Raw genomic sequence first — 17,724 nt, 5'->3', positions numbered from 1 at the left:
ATTGAAGGACCACCTACTCGACACACGTGTCACAATAGAAGCTCCAGGCGTACACTCTGCATCTCAACAAAATAGCTTAATAGATAGTTATAGCGGATTGCTTGTCTATGTTTTGGTTCTGCATCCTCTGAACGTGAGTTCGTGAGAAATCAAGTACATGGTAAGCTTTGTGTTTCAACTGTTTCACTGCTGACAAATGACTCTTGTAAGGCCCTGATCAGACGGAGCATGTTTAAGCAGCCTGGGGCAGCTCTTTGTTATTAGGTCAAACAGATGGGTGCATGCACATGTTTACTTCTTGAAAACACTGCTTTTAAACTATTCTACTGTTGAATGTGAATTATGTCATCATTTTATTCAGATTTTCAACAAATGTTATAATTTTAAGAGTTTTGTCTACATTCACAAATGATTCTGAGGCACTTACACCATTTAACCCTCACCCTACCAATTTATTTAACACAAGGACTATCCATCCATCCAGCTGAACAAAATAAAACTACTGTAACTACTGAAAGAATAAACCATTGTAAGAAACAACCATCATAGATAGATGTTAACTTATTTCTTCTTATTTCTTCTATTAAGTTATGTAATTAGTGTCATCGGAAGAAAAAAAGAAAACGGATTATTCTAATTTTAGGAAGGTTACACATTTGCTTGTGTAAAACAAAAACAGACAGAGCACATGAGGAAATCTGTGTCTGCTGCATCTGTCTCATATTCAACATGACATTATAGAGACTCTAGGATCGTTATCCAAGAGCTCTGCCTTGTGAGCCTAAAAACGTAATCAGTCACCTGAAATTAACGGCCACCGAGTTGGTAGAAGCAGTGGAGCAGTACCAGGCGGCCTCAGACATGCTCAGCCCTACCCGTAAAGAGCCTATCGCTTCTGTCCTTGTCCAACCCGGTGGGCCTCACCAAGAAGGTCCTAAACCAGCCAACCCTCATTTTGGCCCACCCCATAGACTAGAGACACGGTGAAGTTCAACAAAGTTCAGTGCAAAATTACTAATGCATGAATACAACATACTGAGTAGAAATATATACTACGTAAAAAATGACCATTACACAGGTCTGTGTGTTGCTATAAACTAACGTACCTGCAGCTGTTAACGCCATAGACCGTATAATACGAAGGTCAGCAACCTGTCCACAATTTGAGTTTCGTCTCCTTCCTGTCCAGGTATTATTCCAATTGTGAACAGACCATTCTAGGTTACTGCACAGATTAGGAATTGTTTGAATCTATTTAATATTAGCAGTAAAATCTAAATTCAAGATGTAATCCCTGTTATAAAGACAAATAAAAGTTATTTTTTTAACCCTACCTGCGTTCTTCTGCCCCCTCTCATCCCACCTCAATACAAACATACTTTACAGCAGCCAATGTTCACACAAACGTACTTTATTGCAAACAGAAAATGTAAACTGCCGTGCGCTCTCTCAGGCTGCCCGGCTCCTCTGCTCCTGCTTAAAGGATCAGGGATAATTAGCAACTGGTTACAGCTGTGCCAATTAACCATTGCACTGTTCCCCTGAACCACTCCCACACATCTCTCCCCTGCAGCTGAGCACAGACCATGTCCATTACTACAGGCCTTTAGTTGAAACTTCCTTGTCTTTGATTTACTGCATTGTTAATAAAATCTATATACTTGGTACAGCAGTCTCTGGCTCCAGTTTATTATGGGTCCTGTGCATTGAGTATCACCTGGTATATGTCAAAGTGTTTTTTTATATCCAGCCACTTGTCTGTTTAATCTGTATATTAAACATGCCTTTTTTGGACCCACGTCTTAATTTCAAGCAAGATTCTAAAGAGCTTTTCTAGTTCTGCTTTTTTTCTATTTCATAAACGCACATACAAGTTGACGAATCTGAGGAATCAAGTTATTGGAGGACAAAAATACCTTCAGAGTAGAAGTGTGAGTGTGTGAGTGATGGTTGGTAGGGACAGCATTCACAGAGAATGGTAGTAAATGGGTCAGATGTTATATTTGGCTTTTTACCTCCGTTGAAGAAGCCCAGCAAAGCCTTAACCTTGTGACAGAGACATAGTTTTAAAGTTTTGTTCCCTCTGATCATTCTTGTCCTTCCTTGTGTTGTTGACGTGCTGGCCAAATTAGCTGGTAAACAATGAAAAAATGCACAACAAAATCATATTATAATTCCTTACAAATAATTGATACTCTAAGGTGCTATATTATATGTATCTTTAATGAATAGATAATAAAAATAACAAGCATTCAGTGCATTCAACATTCAAAACTATGTGCAAACTGGTTACAGTTACAAGATTAACCAAGATACACACACACATACACACACACACACACACACACACACACACACACACACACACACACAATATAAGGGAGCTATCATCTATACCCGCGTATCCTTTCTAAGGTTGCAGCCTGATGCTCATCCTGGACCCAGCTAAAGGCCAATTCATACTTTCTGAACATTGTGTGACGTAAATGCCGTTACGCGTGCAGCCCGAAATGTGTGACTGCAGAGATTGTACGCATAGCACTACCAAGTGGAACAGAGTGCTGATTGGTACATGTGCATGTGTGGAACATCAGACCGATGTAGACCTTCAATTATAGTATGAATGGAACCACGTTCAAGACTGTATAAGTCCGCAGTTGTCCGTGGAGTGGGTAAAGTATGTCTGAGGCTTAGCAGTGGGTGAAAGTTTGTTTACACTCTGGACAGGTCATCAGGTTGTTTCAAATATTGAGAGAAGATGAATATATTTGTAACATGATACTGACAATGATGTTTAAGTTGTATCTTAAATCTTAAAACTTCTTCCAGAAACATGTGACCTCCATTGCACTAATTGTGAGTGATAAACCCTCACTTTAGGACTGGCCTGCATGAACTCTCAGAGGACAAACAGCAAACGCAGACTGGGCTTTTCTGGAAGGGGGGCTCTAAGAGACATAATCAGACAGACAGTATGAGAAAAGAAATGCATTCTTTGAACATCAAAGCATGTAAACATCTTCTAATAGCAACCCTAAATACAAGTATGAACCTGAAAATAAGCATGATAGATCCCCTTTAAATTGAGGGAACAAATTATATCTTAGTAAATTGTGTCCTCAGTATACTTATTATTTCTCTCTCTGGCCCATTCCCTGGCTATGATCAACAGCAAGACGGTCTGATCGCTGCAGCTTCGGGTCTCGTGTAGATGATTAGTTTATATAGAAGTTACTTTTTTTTTTATAGTAGACTGTTGTGTCAGTCAAATCAGTGGCAATGGATGTGTTCTAAGTAGGATTTAACTCACTTTTTGTCAAATTCTTAAATCATTTTATCATCATTTGTGACTTTGATGAAATGGTGGGGCAAACTAATTTACATAAATATGTAATAATTATGTTAATAGACGTGTAACTGTTGTATCCAATAGATGGCGGTAATGGGAAGGATGCCAAAGAGAGAATGAATTACTGTCCCCGAAGGTGCGTGCCAGGCAGTCTGAACCATAGACTTTCTCACCGTCTGTATACTGCTCTCTCTTACATATTGTACTCTATGACTGTCACAAGTTAAGGTAAGTTAGTGTGCGCATGGTTGTGAATGGAGTCTTCAAGTCATTTTAGCAAAAGGAGTCGGAGTTTGTCCTGACATGCAAAGATCGGGGCTAAAATACCCCAAAATAGCGCGGGAGATTTCATCCTATTTCGTGTCGAGGTAATGTGACGTAGTTTTCTGCCACGGCTGACTGTGACGTTCGGCAAACATAACAGCATACAAGTCCAGAGAGAAGCAGAGACAGCACGACTAATACCAGTATTTTGAAGACTATGGAAGAAGTTCAGCAGCCGAAGCCAGACGGGTAACTAGCTTTAGCTTTTTGTCTTGAGAGGCACAACAAGCACCGAGAGAAAGTAAAGCTACCGGTAACGTGAGGCTATGAGACAGACACTCTGGTGGAATGGGGTCCGCCCACATGCTGTTGTATTTTTCTACACTGTGAACTTTTTTTCGTCTGTTTTACGTTCAGTATTTCCGTTTGTCATATTTCAAACACTAGCCGGATTGAATCTGTAACGTCGCCACACACCACTCTTTCACCCTGCTTCATATTGGAACACATGCGTTCACTTTGTGACACGTAGAAATAAAATGACGTAAAGCAGATATTTGATTTAACCGTCAGCCTACCGAGAGGACTACTTTAATATCTCACAGTATCTTTATTCTATCATTCCAGTTTATTATGATTGTCATGTCAATCAATTTGTTCTTAATGACTTCATACCATTGTTTTGTGTTTCTGTTTTATTTAGTGTTTTTTAAAATAATAGGGTACCAGTCAAAAGCACCCAATTGCAGCCTGTGCTGTTTTAAAAGATAGATGACAATAGATACAGGAAATGTTAGCCATCAGTCCTAGTAAAGGTTCACAGTCTGTCACTGTCAGTCATTTTATAAGAGACGCACACATTTCCTCATGTGCTCTGTTTTCCTTTTACACAATAATCAAAGGATATGTAACTGTAACTTTCCTAAAATAATAATCCGATTTTCTTTCTTCGGATTTCATTAATTACATAGCTAAAAACGTTTCGCTATGGATATCGTTTATTGCGGTGGTTTATTCCGTTGTTTCAGTTGGTAGTCCTTGTATGTTAAACATGTTGTTAGGGTTAAATGGTGTAAATGCAACAGAATAATCTATGAATGTTGACAAAACTTTCAAATCATAACTATTTATTCTGTTTTAAATTAGAAGACAATTACAACTAAATTCATCAACAGCAGTTTACAGGCACAGTGTGTTTAGGAAGTAAAGATGTGCACGCACAACGTTTTCCATATGTCTCCAAGCTTGTTTGACCTGCTGTCCGTGTTGTTGGAATGAAACCATGTAACATAGCTTGTCTATCATTTTAGCAAGAAACGACTGACTGCCAACATTTTTTTTTAAATATTGGATGGTGAGTGTTTCTGTTCTGCAAACCCTTATTGTCATTGTTAGTGTTCATACTATGGACACTATACATCCTCTGAATGTCTCTAGTTTGTGGTTGTAAAGTTTCAGTAGACTGATTATCCTAGAGATCACAACAGGTTATTTCATACAGTGACGTCAAGTTTTGGAAAATGGTCTCACTACATGAATTGGCTACTATGGGGACTAACCTCACCACACATGAATACAATTAGGCTGATTGGATCGACACCAGTGTACGCTTTCCAATCATACCCAATTTATGCAATTTCAACACTGTTTAGGGACCCGTATGCAGATAAATATTCAAAAACACCATTCAAAACACGCAATAGGCTCTAGGTCGGCCTCTAGGTCGACCTCGCTGCTGCCCTGGGCCCTGGACCTCGCTGCTGCCCTGGGCCCTGGACCTCGATCCTGTCCTTGGCCATGGACTTGGTGCTGGCTGGGCCCTCTTTCCCTGCTCTCAGCGTGACTGTCAGCGTGGATAGTGCGTCAGGGGTCTAATGTTGGCGACTCACTCCACCGGTCTTGAAACACGGACCCCGTTGCGTTCTCCATGCTTTATGGGAGTGATCACCATTCATATTTATTCATGATATAATTGTACTGCAGACTATGCACAGTAAGGAGGGTTGTAACGGACCATAGTTAATCGGTACGGAGAAAATACAATCTTTTATCTTGTAATCATTTGAATTGTGCGTTTTTATGCATATAACCACTATAGATGACTTTAACTGAGTAATAGGGTAACATTTAGAATTTCTGATGGTTTACACTGACTTCACGGCAGTTGAAAATATTTTTGGGACGGCTGTAAAAACACTACTCTGGAGCCTTGTGTACCTGTCTGTATCGGCAGATATGGCTCAACAACAGGATTGAGACATCCCTAAAAGTTCCATCTGCTCCTTTCTTTCTGCTGATCTGATCCGTGATACGAGCTGGATACCGTGACACCGTGTCTTTTGTGATCGGTTGGACCCTTAACAATAACCTTCTCAAATGCTAATTTTGGTATTTTAAAGTGAGTGTTTATGGTAAACGTGTTTCAAATCATTAGCAGTTTACTGTGTTCACACAGCTGGTAACATAAGTGGACTTCAAACATAGGAACCTGGATAGGTGTGTTAACAGAGGGAACTACTGCTGGTCACAAAACATTTAAGCAGTTTTTGACTGAAGAGAAACATTTTCATTCTCTCTGTCTTTATATGTGCTTCTCTGTAGCGGCACAACTAGGAAGAGGGAAGACTACCTGGAATGGCCGGAATACTTTATGGCTGTAGCCTTTCTATCAGCCCAAAGGAGCAAAGACCCAAGCTCACAGGTGTGCGTGTGTATTTTGTTTGTGTTTGTTTGTTAAAGGACTGTAGCAATTAGATACTTAACAAAGTTGATCTAATTGATTTTTGAGAATAAAGTGTGGCAGCCTAACAGACAAATTGGATATAAGGGTACAGTAGGTATGGTTTTAGAAGTTTATGTTTTTACTGCGTCAACTGTACAAGACTAAATGTTGATTCATCCAGAGTTACTGTATTATCTGCACGTTATGTATCCAGCGTGATAACATACAGATCCCAGGTGTAATTCAGATTTGTGTTATTTTCAGGTTTTATAGTTGGAAAGAAAGTGTTATTATTTACAGATTCCGATGAGAATTGTCAATAATCAGGATTCGTGATGTTATAAAAAACCTAAAGAAGTCACAGGATTTGGGAAAAAAACGATTTCGTCGCCTGAAGAAGTTTTGTAAACGATTAATAAACCAAGAAAGTTTTGGCAATGTCGTGGACATTTGCCTCACAGATACCTCAGAGCAACATATTAAAAAGATCTTCCCCCATACTTATAGACCAAGTATGTGCATGTGTAGAAGGTCATGGTGGTTGAAAGAAATGTATGTCCATCATTCATGTCCAAGCCTTTAGAGTGTACTCCTGAATCTAGTGACTGTTTCATTTAATGATGCATTATTTCATGATACACTGAAAAATGAGTTTTTTCAAAAAGTGTACAGCCAGACTAAACTGTGGAACCTCTCTCCGTCTCTGCAGGTGGGCGCGTGTATAGTGAACCAGGAGAATAAGATAGTTGGCATTGGTTACAATGGGATGCCCAATGGCTGTGATGATGATGAGCTACCCTGGTCCCGCAATGCTGACAACTGGCTTGACACAAAATACCCTTATGGTGAGAATATATGTGCACATGCACTTCTTGCTTTGTCCTCACTTCAATTTTGGATAATCATCTTGGTTTTAATTTTTTCTGGAATCAAACTATTTGGTTGATGAAAATATGCACGAAGAAAGTAACAAAGAGCTCCTGGTTTCATCCACCACAACACAGAACTCCATAGTAATCATCTGATTTCTGGAATTCGCATAATCCAATTTTAAAGGCATTTGTGTGATGCAAAGATAGTACTTCATTAGTTGTCCATACTATGCTGCTGAGTTCTCTCCATGCGTCAAGTGCTAAACTTTCGCCTGTAGAGGGTGGTAGAGGATAAATAAAGAAATATCACCGATTCTTCATCTCTCTCTCTGGTTCTCTTTTTCTTCTCCCTTAGTGCTCAATCTAGGGTGGTATCGAGTACAAATAAGTAATCAGCATCTTTCTCCACTTATGATGACCACTGTGACTAGATTGACCAGGTGGTCTTATCTTATTCCAGAAGTGGTGTCAGGGTTACTCCACCATCCACAGTTTTCATTGGAACTATTTTCAACCAAATGTAAATGATATAATGAATGTGAACTGGTTCCATGCTATGGTGTCTTAACGAGAGAAGTGTGTTGTTGGGCCATTTCTTCAGTGTCATAGAAGACACACACCTCCTAGGAGCCAGGCTCTTGTATGTTATGCCTGTCTCTCTGTGGCTTGATTGCAGTGCAACCTAAAACTCATGTCTTGTACTGACTGGGGACTATCTCAACATTCTGTCCCACAGTGTGCCATGCAGAGCTGAATGCCATTATGAACAAGAACAGCGCTGATGTGAAAGGCTGCACCATGTATGTCGCTTTGTTCCCCTGCAACGAGTGTGCCAAGGTCATCATTCAGGCCGGTGGGTGTTTACAGCACACATACTCACTCTTACCTCCAGCGGCGCCGGTAGCTGTAATCCTGTACATTTTTTTTCTTCTTCTTTCTGTTGCTTGTTGCTGATGATGCTGCTAAACGAGGGAATCCATTGCTTTGGCGGTTAATGCTGACTTTTAAATCCACGTTTCTCTGGGCTTATGCACGCTTCCTGAGACCCCGACAGTAAAAATGTTGTTTGAATGCCAACAAATATGGATTGAAGCACAATGTTTCATAAGATAAAAGCATGTTGTTTAATTTAGAAATGATTACATCTCTTTTTTTCTGTGAATGATGTTTGGACTTTAAAATGCAATGAATATACATGCCAAAAGAAAAGGACAAAAAAGCAGAGCAGCATTCGAATCTTGAGTTTAAAATGTGAATGTCGCCGTTAGTGTCGGGTGTGTATGTAGGCTATGTTATGTGTGTCAACAATTATGTGTTGAATTGTATATAAATTAGTCTCAAAATATTAGCCAACAAACTAAAGAGATGCAAATACAATTTCGATTAATCGGTTTATTGTTTTCTTGATTCATCGATTAATCGCTTTGGTTTAAAAAATGTCGATTAGTGTTTCCCAAAGCCAAAGATGATGTCCAACTAACGTTTTGTCCACAATTTAAAGATATTCAGTTCACTGTCACAGGGGAGTAAAGACACCCGAGAATCAGAGCATTTTGACTTTAAAAAAATAATAGACTCAAACCAATTCAATGATTATCAACATAGCAGCAGATTAATTTAATAGTTGACAACTAATCGATAATCATTGCATTTCTACTGGTATTTAGATTCAACGTTTGAAATAAGGAACTTTTCTTGGGAAACCCTTCAATTCAAAATATTTTATATGAAATCTTGCACTCCATGTAGAACATTTACTTCTGAGAAAGAAAGGGTCGCTCCATATACAGTGGGTACGGAAAGTATTCAGACCCCTTTAAATCTTTCACTCTTTGTTTCATTGCAGCCATTTGCTAAAATCAAAAAAGTTCATTTTATTTCTCATTAATGTACACTCAGCACCCCATCTTGACAGAAAAAAACAGAAATGTAGAAATTTTTGCAAATTTATTAAAAAAGAAAAACTGAAATATCACATGGTCATAAGTATAAGTCCAATCAGTTTAATTAAACACAGCTGGACTCCAATGAAGGAGTAGAACCATCTCAAGGAGGATCAGAAGAAATGGACAGCATGTGAGTTAAATATGAGTGTCACAGCAAAGGGTCTGAATACTTATGACCATGTGATATTTCAGTTTTTCTTTTTTAATAAATTTGCAAAAATTTCTACATTTCTGTTTTTTTCTGTCAAGATGGGGTGCTGAGTGTACATTAATGAGAAATAAAATGAACTTTTTTGATTTTAGCAAATGGCTGCAATGAAACAAAGAGTGAAAAATTTAAAGGGGTCTGAATACTTTCCGTACCCACTGTAAAACAGTATGTCAGACTGTGTAACTGAGTCACACGCACACAGTGACTCAGTTCACCAAATGGATTGATCAGATGTGTTTGATGATGACCCACCAACTTCAGATTCATATACAGAAATCCAGAAATCTCTCATGTGAAGTAACCCAAACTGAAGCTTAAAAGGGAAGAGTATTTTAATGACTCTTGTGTGTGAGGACTGTTCCAATGCCAAGGATCTTTGCAATTCTACCCAGTCCTTTGTTTAAAGGATTTTTAAGGATGCGTTTGTGTATCCTGAGCAACACCTAACTTTAAACTTTGTTTCTACTTTTGGCACACAGCACGAGACTCGATCAGTGGGCTTTAAATAGCACCGAGGCCGGCAATGACAGAGAGACAGCGGGGTACAGCTAGCATGTCACATCGAACTCGGGGCAATTAAGGATTTATTTTGCCCAAAAGAGTTGGTGTTTGTTAGAACAGTGGAAAGAGCTAACCAAGACAGTTTTGATGAGTTCTATTTTGTTTCTGTTGGGTTTGAATGAATTTATAAATGTATGTAACATACAATTAATATGCTCTCCTCAAAGCCACAAAATACAACAATTTGACCTCGCCGATTGTAAAACACACCTCATCCAAACTAAATGAAACTCATCAAAACTGTCTGGCAGGAGTCTTGCTTAGCTTCTGTAGGACTTAGAAGGACCCGTCCTACCAAAGCAGAGTCCTTGACTTCGAGAAACACCCTATCTACCTTTTCATCCATCAATCCTTTCTTATCCTTTGCATCGTTTGTCCTCTCTGTAAACCTCCCCTTTCTTCACTTCAAGTTTAGTCTTTGTCCATGACATTGTTTTCTCCTGGTGTTTGCCATCATTTCCACTGGTCACTTACCTTTCAACGCTATTTTTCTTCCTCTACCTCTGTGTGCTTTGCTGAGAGTGACTGGCCGCTTCTGTGGTAGCTGCTGTCATGTCAGATATGGGTTGTCAAACACCTCAAAGAAACCACAGCGACCATTACAATAAAGGCAACCTTTGGATGTCCAATGGACATTATGCTTTATACGAGTCCTATGTAATAAGATTCACCCTGTTACACTATGCTCTAATACTATTCCATAAGTATGCATCATGTAGTAATCTGCGTCATAGACTGTAGTGTTTTGAACTAACAGGGAATAGCATAAGACAAACTGATAGATGTCATGCAAACTGTACATAGGGTGGGTGCGGGTATTAACAACCCACACAACTTCTGCATTGGCTTTGAGTGTGAAGACATCAGAATTGGCACATTTGAATATGTTTGGTCCAATAAAAAGCCTAACTATTTAGTTTGAAATAAAGCTGCAGGCCCTTACAGCAGCTTCCATTGCTCTTTCTGAAATGATATGAAAATGGGCAGGTGCATGCTGGTCTGCTTTGAGTCTGTTATCCAGGTACCAACTAAATGGCCACAATTTAGTTGCTATAGAGCATCGGTGGCTAACTATGGCAGTGAATTGAAAAACTAAAATATGGCTCGAGCATAGTCTACTTCATATGTACATCGTGCTCCTTAGTTTGAACACTAGATGTCGATTACTAGTCGATGAAAACCTATCCCCCGTTGGATTAGGTAAACATGGCAGAACGGAAACGATGGAAGATAGGAAGTGAGTGCCAAAAACTGGTTGTTTGACTCCAGCCTTAGTGTGTTATGTACATATGCATACGTGGATTATTTGTTGCACTGGCATTTGCCATCACTACTCTAAATCTCCATTAGTGGGATGGCTCCCTTCATTTCCAAGAGTATGAATCTCAAATGCAGAAATGAGAGAAGCGATTTCTGAAATGAGCCTCCATGATGCATCTTACTACTGGCATATATTGCAACGTCTTCGGGCAGTAGCAGCCGCTATGTTAATTTTTTGCGAAATTTTCTAGTGTTCACTGCACCTCACTGTATAAATGTGTTGGCCAGCGTCAACAGCATTCTTCTGATTCTCCTATTCTCTGAGGCTTTTTGAGGTGAAAAAGTGTACAATTTGTTCTGAGGGAAGTCACGAGAATTATTAAGATGTATCCTCTGAGGACCTGAAATATTGATCTCTGAGCCAGACGGTTGGATGGATCTGATGCATAGCATGTCTGTATGGCTATGCCAGGGACACAAAAACAGCAGCAACTCTTTTGCTGCTTTCTTTTTCCTGTTCTATCTCTTCCTGCTTTCAACTGCATGTCTCTGCTAAGAAGAAGACTAATGATGGTTATTTTGCACTCCTGCCTTCTCCATCTCTGATCAATTCCCCCCCCCCCCCCCCCCCCTCTGTCCAGGTATCAAGGAAGTGGTCTTTCATTCTGATAAGTACCATGACAAACCGGAGATGACCGCTTCCAGAAGGCTGCTCACTATGGCAGGCATAGGTTACAGGTGAGTACAAGTTTATACATACCAGAACAAGTGTTTATTATTATTATTGACATAAAACAAGGTCAAGGGATGCATAAACATACACACGCATAAAGGAACATAATATCAACAAATTAGAGAGAATTAAAAAAGAAGAAAAAAAACGGGTGGAGGTGTTGCTTCCGTCCCTTAAAGGGAAAGTTTGGGTGTTTTCAAGTGGCTTTGTATGATCCATAGTCCGTGTATGACCTCCAGAGACAGCAGTCGGCATGCCCCCAGCTTAGAGAAACAGACAGGAGTACCAGCACCACCATGGCAATGAGCCACGGCCTATAAAGGCCCGATGCGGACAACATGCTCCACTCAGTCCGCACAGCCTTGAAGCCCCGCCCCCGCTGCTGCACAAAGTGTGATCGCTTGTTTATACATAGTTTATTAATATTGAATATGTTGTGTGTCCAAATTGCAACAACTTTGTTGCATCACATCCTTGGTTCCCAAGCAATACACCCACCACGTGTGATGTGAAGGACAGACGTACTTCAGACTCATTCCTTTATAGTTCAATTAAAATATCCAGCTTTATAATATAATTGAAAGCTCCACCTTGAACTGTACTTCTGCCAACATTCCCAGTTAGCGAGACGATAAAAAGTAAAGCTAGCTATCTGCCCCAAAACACACCCAGGAATATGAAATACATGAAATTCACTCTGGTTTACTGAAAAAACACAAGGGCCAGAGCACCACAGTCAACAGTAGCAGTCATGCAGTCATGACCTGCAGGAAGCGGGTGGTGATGACAGAGTTTTGAGGGTGCTCCAAGGCATGCCAGAGGCCTCCTGGTTGATTAAATTAAAGGTTAGATCGCTAAAGCTGAGAAATAGTTCCTAGTGCCTCTGCTACGATTGTCTGTCTCTGACAATGTCAGTCATGTCCTGCAGGAAAACCACACAAACACAGGAAAACATGGCCGAGTGGTGGAGCAGACCAACGGCCAAGAGAGAGAGGGAAGTGTAGGGACCTTTTTTAAAGCAAGACAGAAGGCTGATTTTCATATGTAAGCAGAGCAGCTTGTTACTTTGCTGGTCAGTTTGCTGACGGGGCAGTACCAGTATTTTAGAATTAAAGGTTATTATTGTTATTTTGCCAATATTCAGTAAACCTGGATATTCTTTAAGGCCCTGTTTACATGAAAACGCCTTTAAGATGTAGAAAAAAACCAAACTGTGTTTACTTTGTATATCTGTGTAGACTTGGGAAACATAACAGATCAGTTAAACAGACCTGAAGTTAACCCCGTCGGTCCATCATGACCGCTCACCATAGACTGTATATAAGAAGTGGACGTAGTCATCGTAACGTCACTCACTGATGCTTTGAGTTTGACGATTTGGGCCGTCGCCATCTTTGATTAAGGCTGTCGCCATGTTGGCTTTTACTGAACGGTGAATGGAAGTGACTATATTTGGAATGCAGAGGAGTGACGTAGAGATGCCGTGTACAGCTCTGGTAGCAGCAGCGACCTGTCAATCACAGTAAGCCCGCCCTGAGGCATACTCTGCTTTATGGTCTGTTTGACTCTAAATGGACCATAATTTACTAAATGAACATCATGCTGTATTGAAGAAGACTTGAAACTAGAGATTGAGACATACACTTGTGTTTACAATGTTTACTGAGGTAATAAATCAAGAGAGAAGTAGTCATTTTCTCATAGACTTCTATACAACCAGACTTCTTTTTACAACTGGAAGAGTCGCCCCCTGATGGCCAGTAGAGAGAATGCAGGTTTAAGACACTTCTGTATTGGCTTCACTTGTCAAAACTGGTGTTTTTTGACCGTCTTGAGTTTGTTGATACTATTGCAATGTTTATCATGTCTTTTGCATAAGGAAACTCGTTCCCACCTTCTCAGTCTTCATTGACAGGATACTGTTCCTGAAAGGCCACTGAGATATCTGAATATTTCTTAAAACAAAGACTCCCAAACAAATATTAAGTATGTATAAATAATGAAATATTTAGTTATTGCTTTGCTATTATTAACACCACCAAAAGAAACTAAGCTCATTGAGCATGCTCAGACACTTCTTCTCTGATATTTAAGGTATCGTTGACGATGCATTTATCGCCACCTACTGAGTCGTTATTGTGTCCTAATGTGGATGGAGATATTTTGTAAGACGAAGGTGGTGTGGACAGATTTCCATTTTAAAATGTAGAGGAAAATATCAGTTTAAAAGAAATATCTATACGTGTAGACGGGGTGTAAATTAGCTGATTAACTCACTCCACAGGGAAACAATCTTTATCCCGAGCAAGAGTGTAAATATGTACAGGTATAGTCCAAGTAAACAAAACGCTAAAATGCACAACTCTTTCTCTGAAAGAGCATCAGGATCATGCCTATACAAAGTTCTGTTCTGGACTATAAGTGTTTGGCTGCAGTCCAGCGCATGACGTGTATTGACACTATGGCTAGCGGACGTCCTAGATATTTTGTAATGGTGTGCTGCTGTGCCATATTCTGTGTTGGGCTATAACCGTTGTCAGATTCGTTCATTTTGATTTGTGAGAAATCACTTTTTGTCGTAGGTTGCAATGCTGGAAAACAACACTAATGTTGCCGTGACATTAATGAGGGCCTAATGAGGGCCTCGCTTGCTGTCGTTTGAGCCTGTGGTCGCTTGCACTCCGTATTCTTATTTGGACGATAATGCTTTAAGTTTGAGATATGTTCCTTGTCTGTAAACGCTGATTTCCTGCAGTTTGCAATATAGAAACATATTCACGCTTGTTTCTGTTAACAATTTGTCCAGACCTCGTGAGAATGTATCGGGGGTTGGGGACGGATGAAAGTGTGACTCGATAAGACAATGAAGAAGAGACTTTCATCCTCCTGCTTGTTTTCATGTGGTGTTCTCCATGTGTCCTCATACCTGTGCGTCCCTGACTAATGCTTGTGGTGTTTTTTTCCTTTGTGTTTCGGCAGGCAGTTCAAGCCCAAGAGGACTGAGATTGTCATTGATTTTAATTCCATTAACCACCCTGGAATGCTGAACAGCGCCAAGTGAAAAAGCAAACGGCTCACCTTGGGGAGCTGAATGAGGCAGGGAGGTAGAGGCACACTGACGAGATTGAAAGGGACTTTGATGCCTCTTTTCTGTATGTCTTCTTGCCCCCTGCTTTGTCCAAAGGAAAACTGAAGGATACCTTGACTTTGGCTCCTTTTTATATTCTGATTACCTGGATATTAAAGATGGTTTAATTTGACGCTTGGCCCTTTGTGGATGGCTGTGGCAGAAGGTCTTTCAATGCTGCTTTCACACTTTTTTCCCCTTTTAGAACTCTCTCTGGGTTCAGGCATACACAGGGACTCTGAACACACTTTCTCCAATGTTTTAAATATCTTTTGTGTTGTGAATCTGATCTTGTCTCATCTGTCTGCTTAGGGGAAAACCAGAAATCAGCTTTTTTTATTTATTTATTTTTTTTTATTTTTTATTTTTTTTCTTCTACTCGAAGGTTCCAGATTAGTGTAGAGGTGCCTTGACAATTAGTTCATTTGACCTTTCACATTCACAGTGGAAGCTGCATTCAGTCGTTTTACGATTTGGTTCATTCAAGCTGTCTGTCCAACCAGGAAGTAGCTCCTGTTACATTTTAGTCTGTGTTCTACTTTTAAGTGTCGTTTTTTCTTCAGACGGGCATCTAGTACTGTACTACAGCTCACATGGCAGCACACCTCTGAGACCTATGGCAACCAAAGCTAACGCAATCATTTATTTTATTAACTGATAAAATAACACCAGTTTGTCAGATTAGAAGGATTAATGGAGCTGCTTTATTAGCTCCTCTTATCTTTACACAATGTTTCTGTTTCTGGGTGCATGATATGAGTTGTTTTTAAATTCCCTGTCGGGGATATGCATCTCATCTTAGTTTTAATAACCATTTTACGATTGTTTTCTGAAAGATGTTGCTGTCTTCAGTTGGTGAGACAAAGTTTCTGTAATATGTTATTGTCGAATATCTTTCTTTCAACCATAGTAAAAATTATGCAGCAGATTCTGTTCAACACTATTTTTATTTTAGATACATTTTATAATACCAAAAAGAAACGTGTATCTGTGGTGACTGTTATACCTATACCATTTAAGATGGAAGCAGTTTATTATTTTGCTGTTCTGCTGTCTAACATGCTGTTACGAGGGTATGAAGGCTAATCATTTTGTCACGTGTGTTGATTATGTACATGTATGCTTTCACACTAGTAACTGGGAAACACTTCTCTCATCCATCATTCCTTCAACTATGTCAGCTGTCAGTCAATAAAGAGCTGGACCACATGAGCTGGTGTCTACTGTGTTCTTTAGTCTTGAAAAGACATTTTAGGATCTAATTAGTCAAAGAAATGACAAATACATACAGGTTGTTATTCATGGTAGACGGTGTTATAGGACAGTAGGTCCTGCTTTATTGGTTTGTCAGCTTTTATTAACTTTCTACAGTAGGACATTTAGTGGGACGTTAAGCCAAGGGCTGAAGTATGCGTGAGCAGTTTTTTGATGTGGATGTTTAAAGGAGAACTACTACTGTTCAAAAACTTTAATTTATTAGTTTAAGGGGTTAAGAAGAAATGGTAATCTACCAGCAATGTTTGCTTTCATGCATGTGTTTGACCAACCCAGCGGTTTGTCGGATGGCGCAGCAATAAAGTCTAAAGCAGGTGTTTCGAAACATCCATGATCTGAAGGGACATTGAGTGACTGGACAAAGTGCAGTTCAGTAAAGCAAGTTCTCAGAGACGGTTGCTTAAGAGTTATGATCTTTTGTTTCATGGAACATATTAGACCAGCACTTTGCGTGGCAGCTGGCTGGTAGCTTGTGTGTGAATGTGAATTCAGTCTGAACCTACTGTAGCACAGAGGACAGCCCAGTGTGGTGTTCTGCTCCTGTCCCAGAGTGAATGCAGAAGGTTTCCATAAAGAGTTAAACTAGATCTTGCCCTTTGTTCTGGGTCATTCCCTCACTCACGCTGTACTTTTAAAATAAAACACAAAGGTGTTTTTTCAATTCCATTTGTTCAAATATTCCATCTGCATGCTATTTTTTTTTTTTTACGTTCTGCAAGCAAGATATTCATAGAAACATTATATGGTCACAGATATTTCATTGTTTTTCCTGTTGACTGTCGTGCATCGAGGAAGAACTCTCAGTAAATGCATCCAGCAGAGCATTTCACTGTCGGATTGATTTGCTGCTCCTTTCCATAGCAAGTGTTCACCAATATATTGGAATCATTACTCCGCACCCGAATACAGACCCTGACAACACTTCCTGTGGTCTGTGTGTGCTTCCTGCTCACGGGGTGTTTGTCTTCAACTTGATCTGAAAAACAGATTGACTTTTTTGAAAATGTTTTACAACATATATGCAGGCTACAGTAAGCACTTATGGACATGTGGCTAACATTGGCTACCATGCATCTTATGGTCCTTATGTCTCCTTCACACATGAGTACAATGAATATTAATGTTTCGGCTGCTGGGTAATTGGCCTGTTATGACAAACTTTGTTTTCCCAAACTTTTCATCCAGAATAATCTCGACTAGTTTACAAACCTGGATTAGTTGTAAGAGTAGTGGAAGCTGGTGGTTTTAGATAATAGCGTCACCAACAATGTAATCTCTGCTCAACAGCAGGAAAATATATAGCATCAAGTGTTTTTGGCTATTTTAAAAAGGTTGTTTTTAACTATTTGAATGTCAAGGGATCGGAAAATGACACAAATTGTACATTATTTTGATATTTGTTCC

At 39.7% G+C, this 17,724-nt stretch overlaps 1 protein-coding gene across 1 annotated transcript; it reads left to right on the top strand.

Annotated features, from left to right (window-relative positions):
• The first annotated feature begins 3,741 nt into the window (after positions 1–3,741).
• dctd (dCMP deaminase) lies at positions 3,742–16,257 on the top strand. The gene is made up of 6 exons (XM_076091082.1): positions 3,742–3,862; positions 6,215–6,314; positions 7,045–7,180; positions 7,944–8,060; positions 11,827–11,923; positions 14,898–16,257. Exons 1-6 carry the CDS (start codon positions 3,831–3,833, stop codon positions 14,977–14,979), a joined length of 564 nt encoding a protein of 187 aa, XP_075947197.1. The 5' UTR covers positions 3,742–3,830; the 3' UTR covers positions 14,980–16,257.
• The last annotated feature ends 1,467 nt before the right edge of the window (positions 16,258–17,724 follow it).

The sequence above is a fragment of the Anarhichas minor genome, unplaced genomic scaffold (assembly GCF_050575085.1).
Source record: "Anarhichas minor isolate MPS153535 unplaced genomic scaffold, ASM5057508v1 ptg000014l, whole genome shotgun sequence".
Taxonomy (NCBI): domain Eukaryota; kingdom Metazoa; phylum Chordata; class Actinopteri; order Perciformes; family Anarhichadidae; genus Anarhichas; species Anarhichas minor.
The sequence above is the reverse complement of the archived record's forward strand: the minus strand, read 5'-3'. Positions and strand labels throughout refer to the sequence as shown.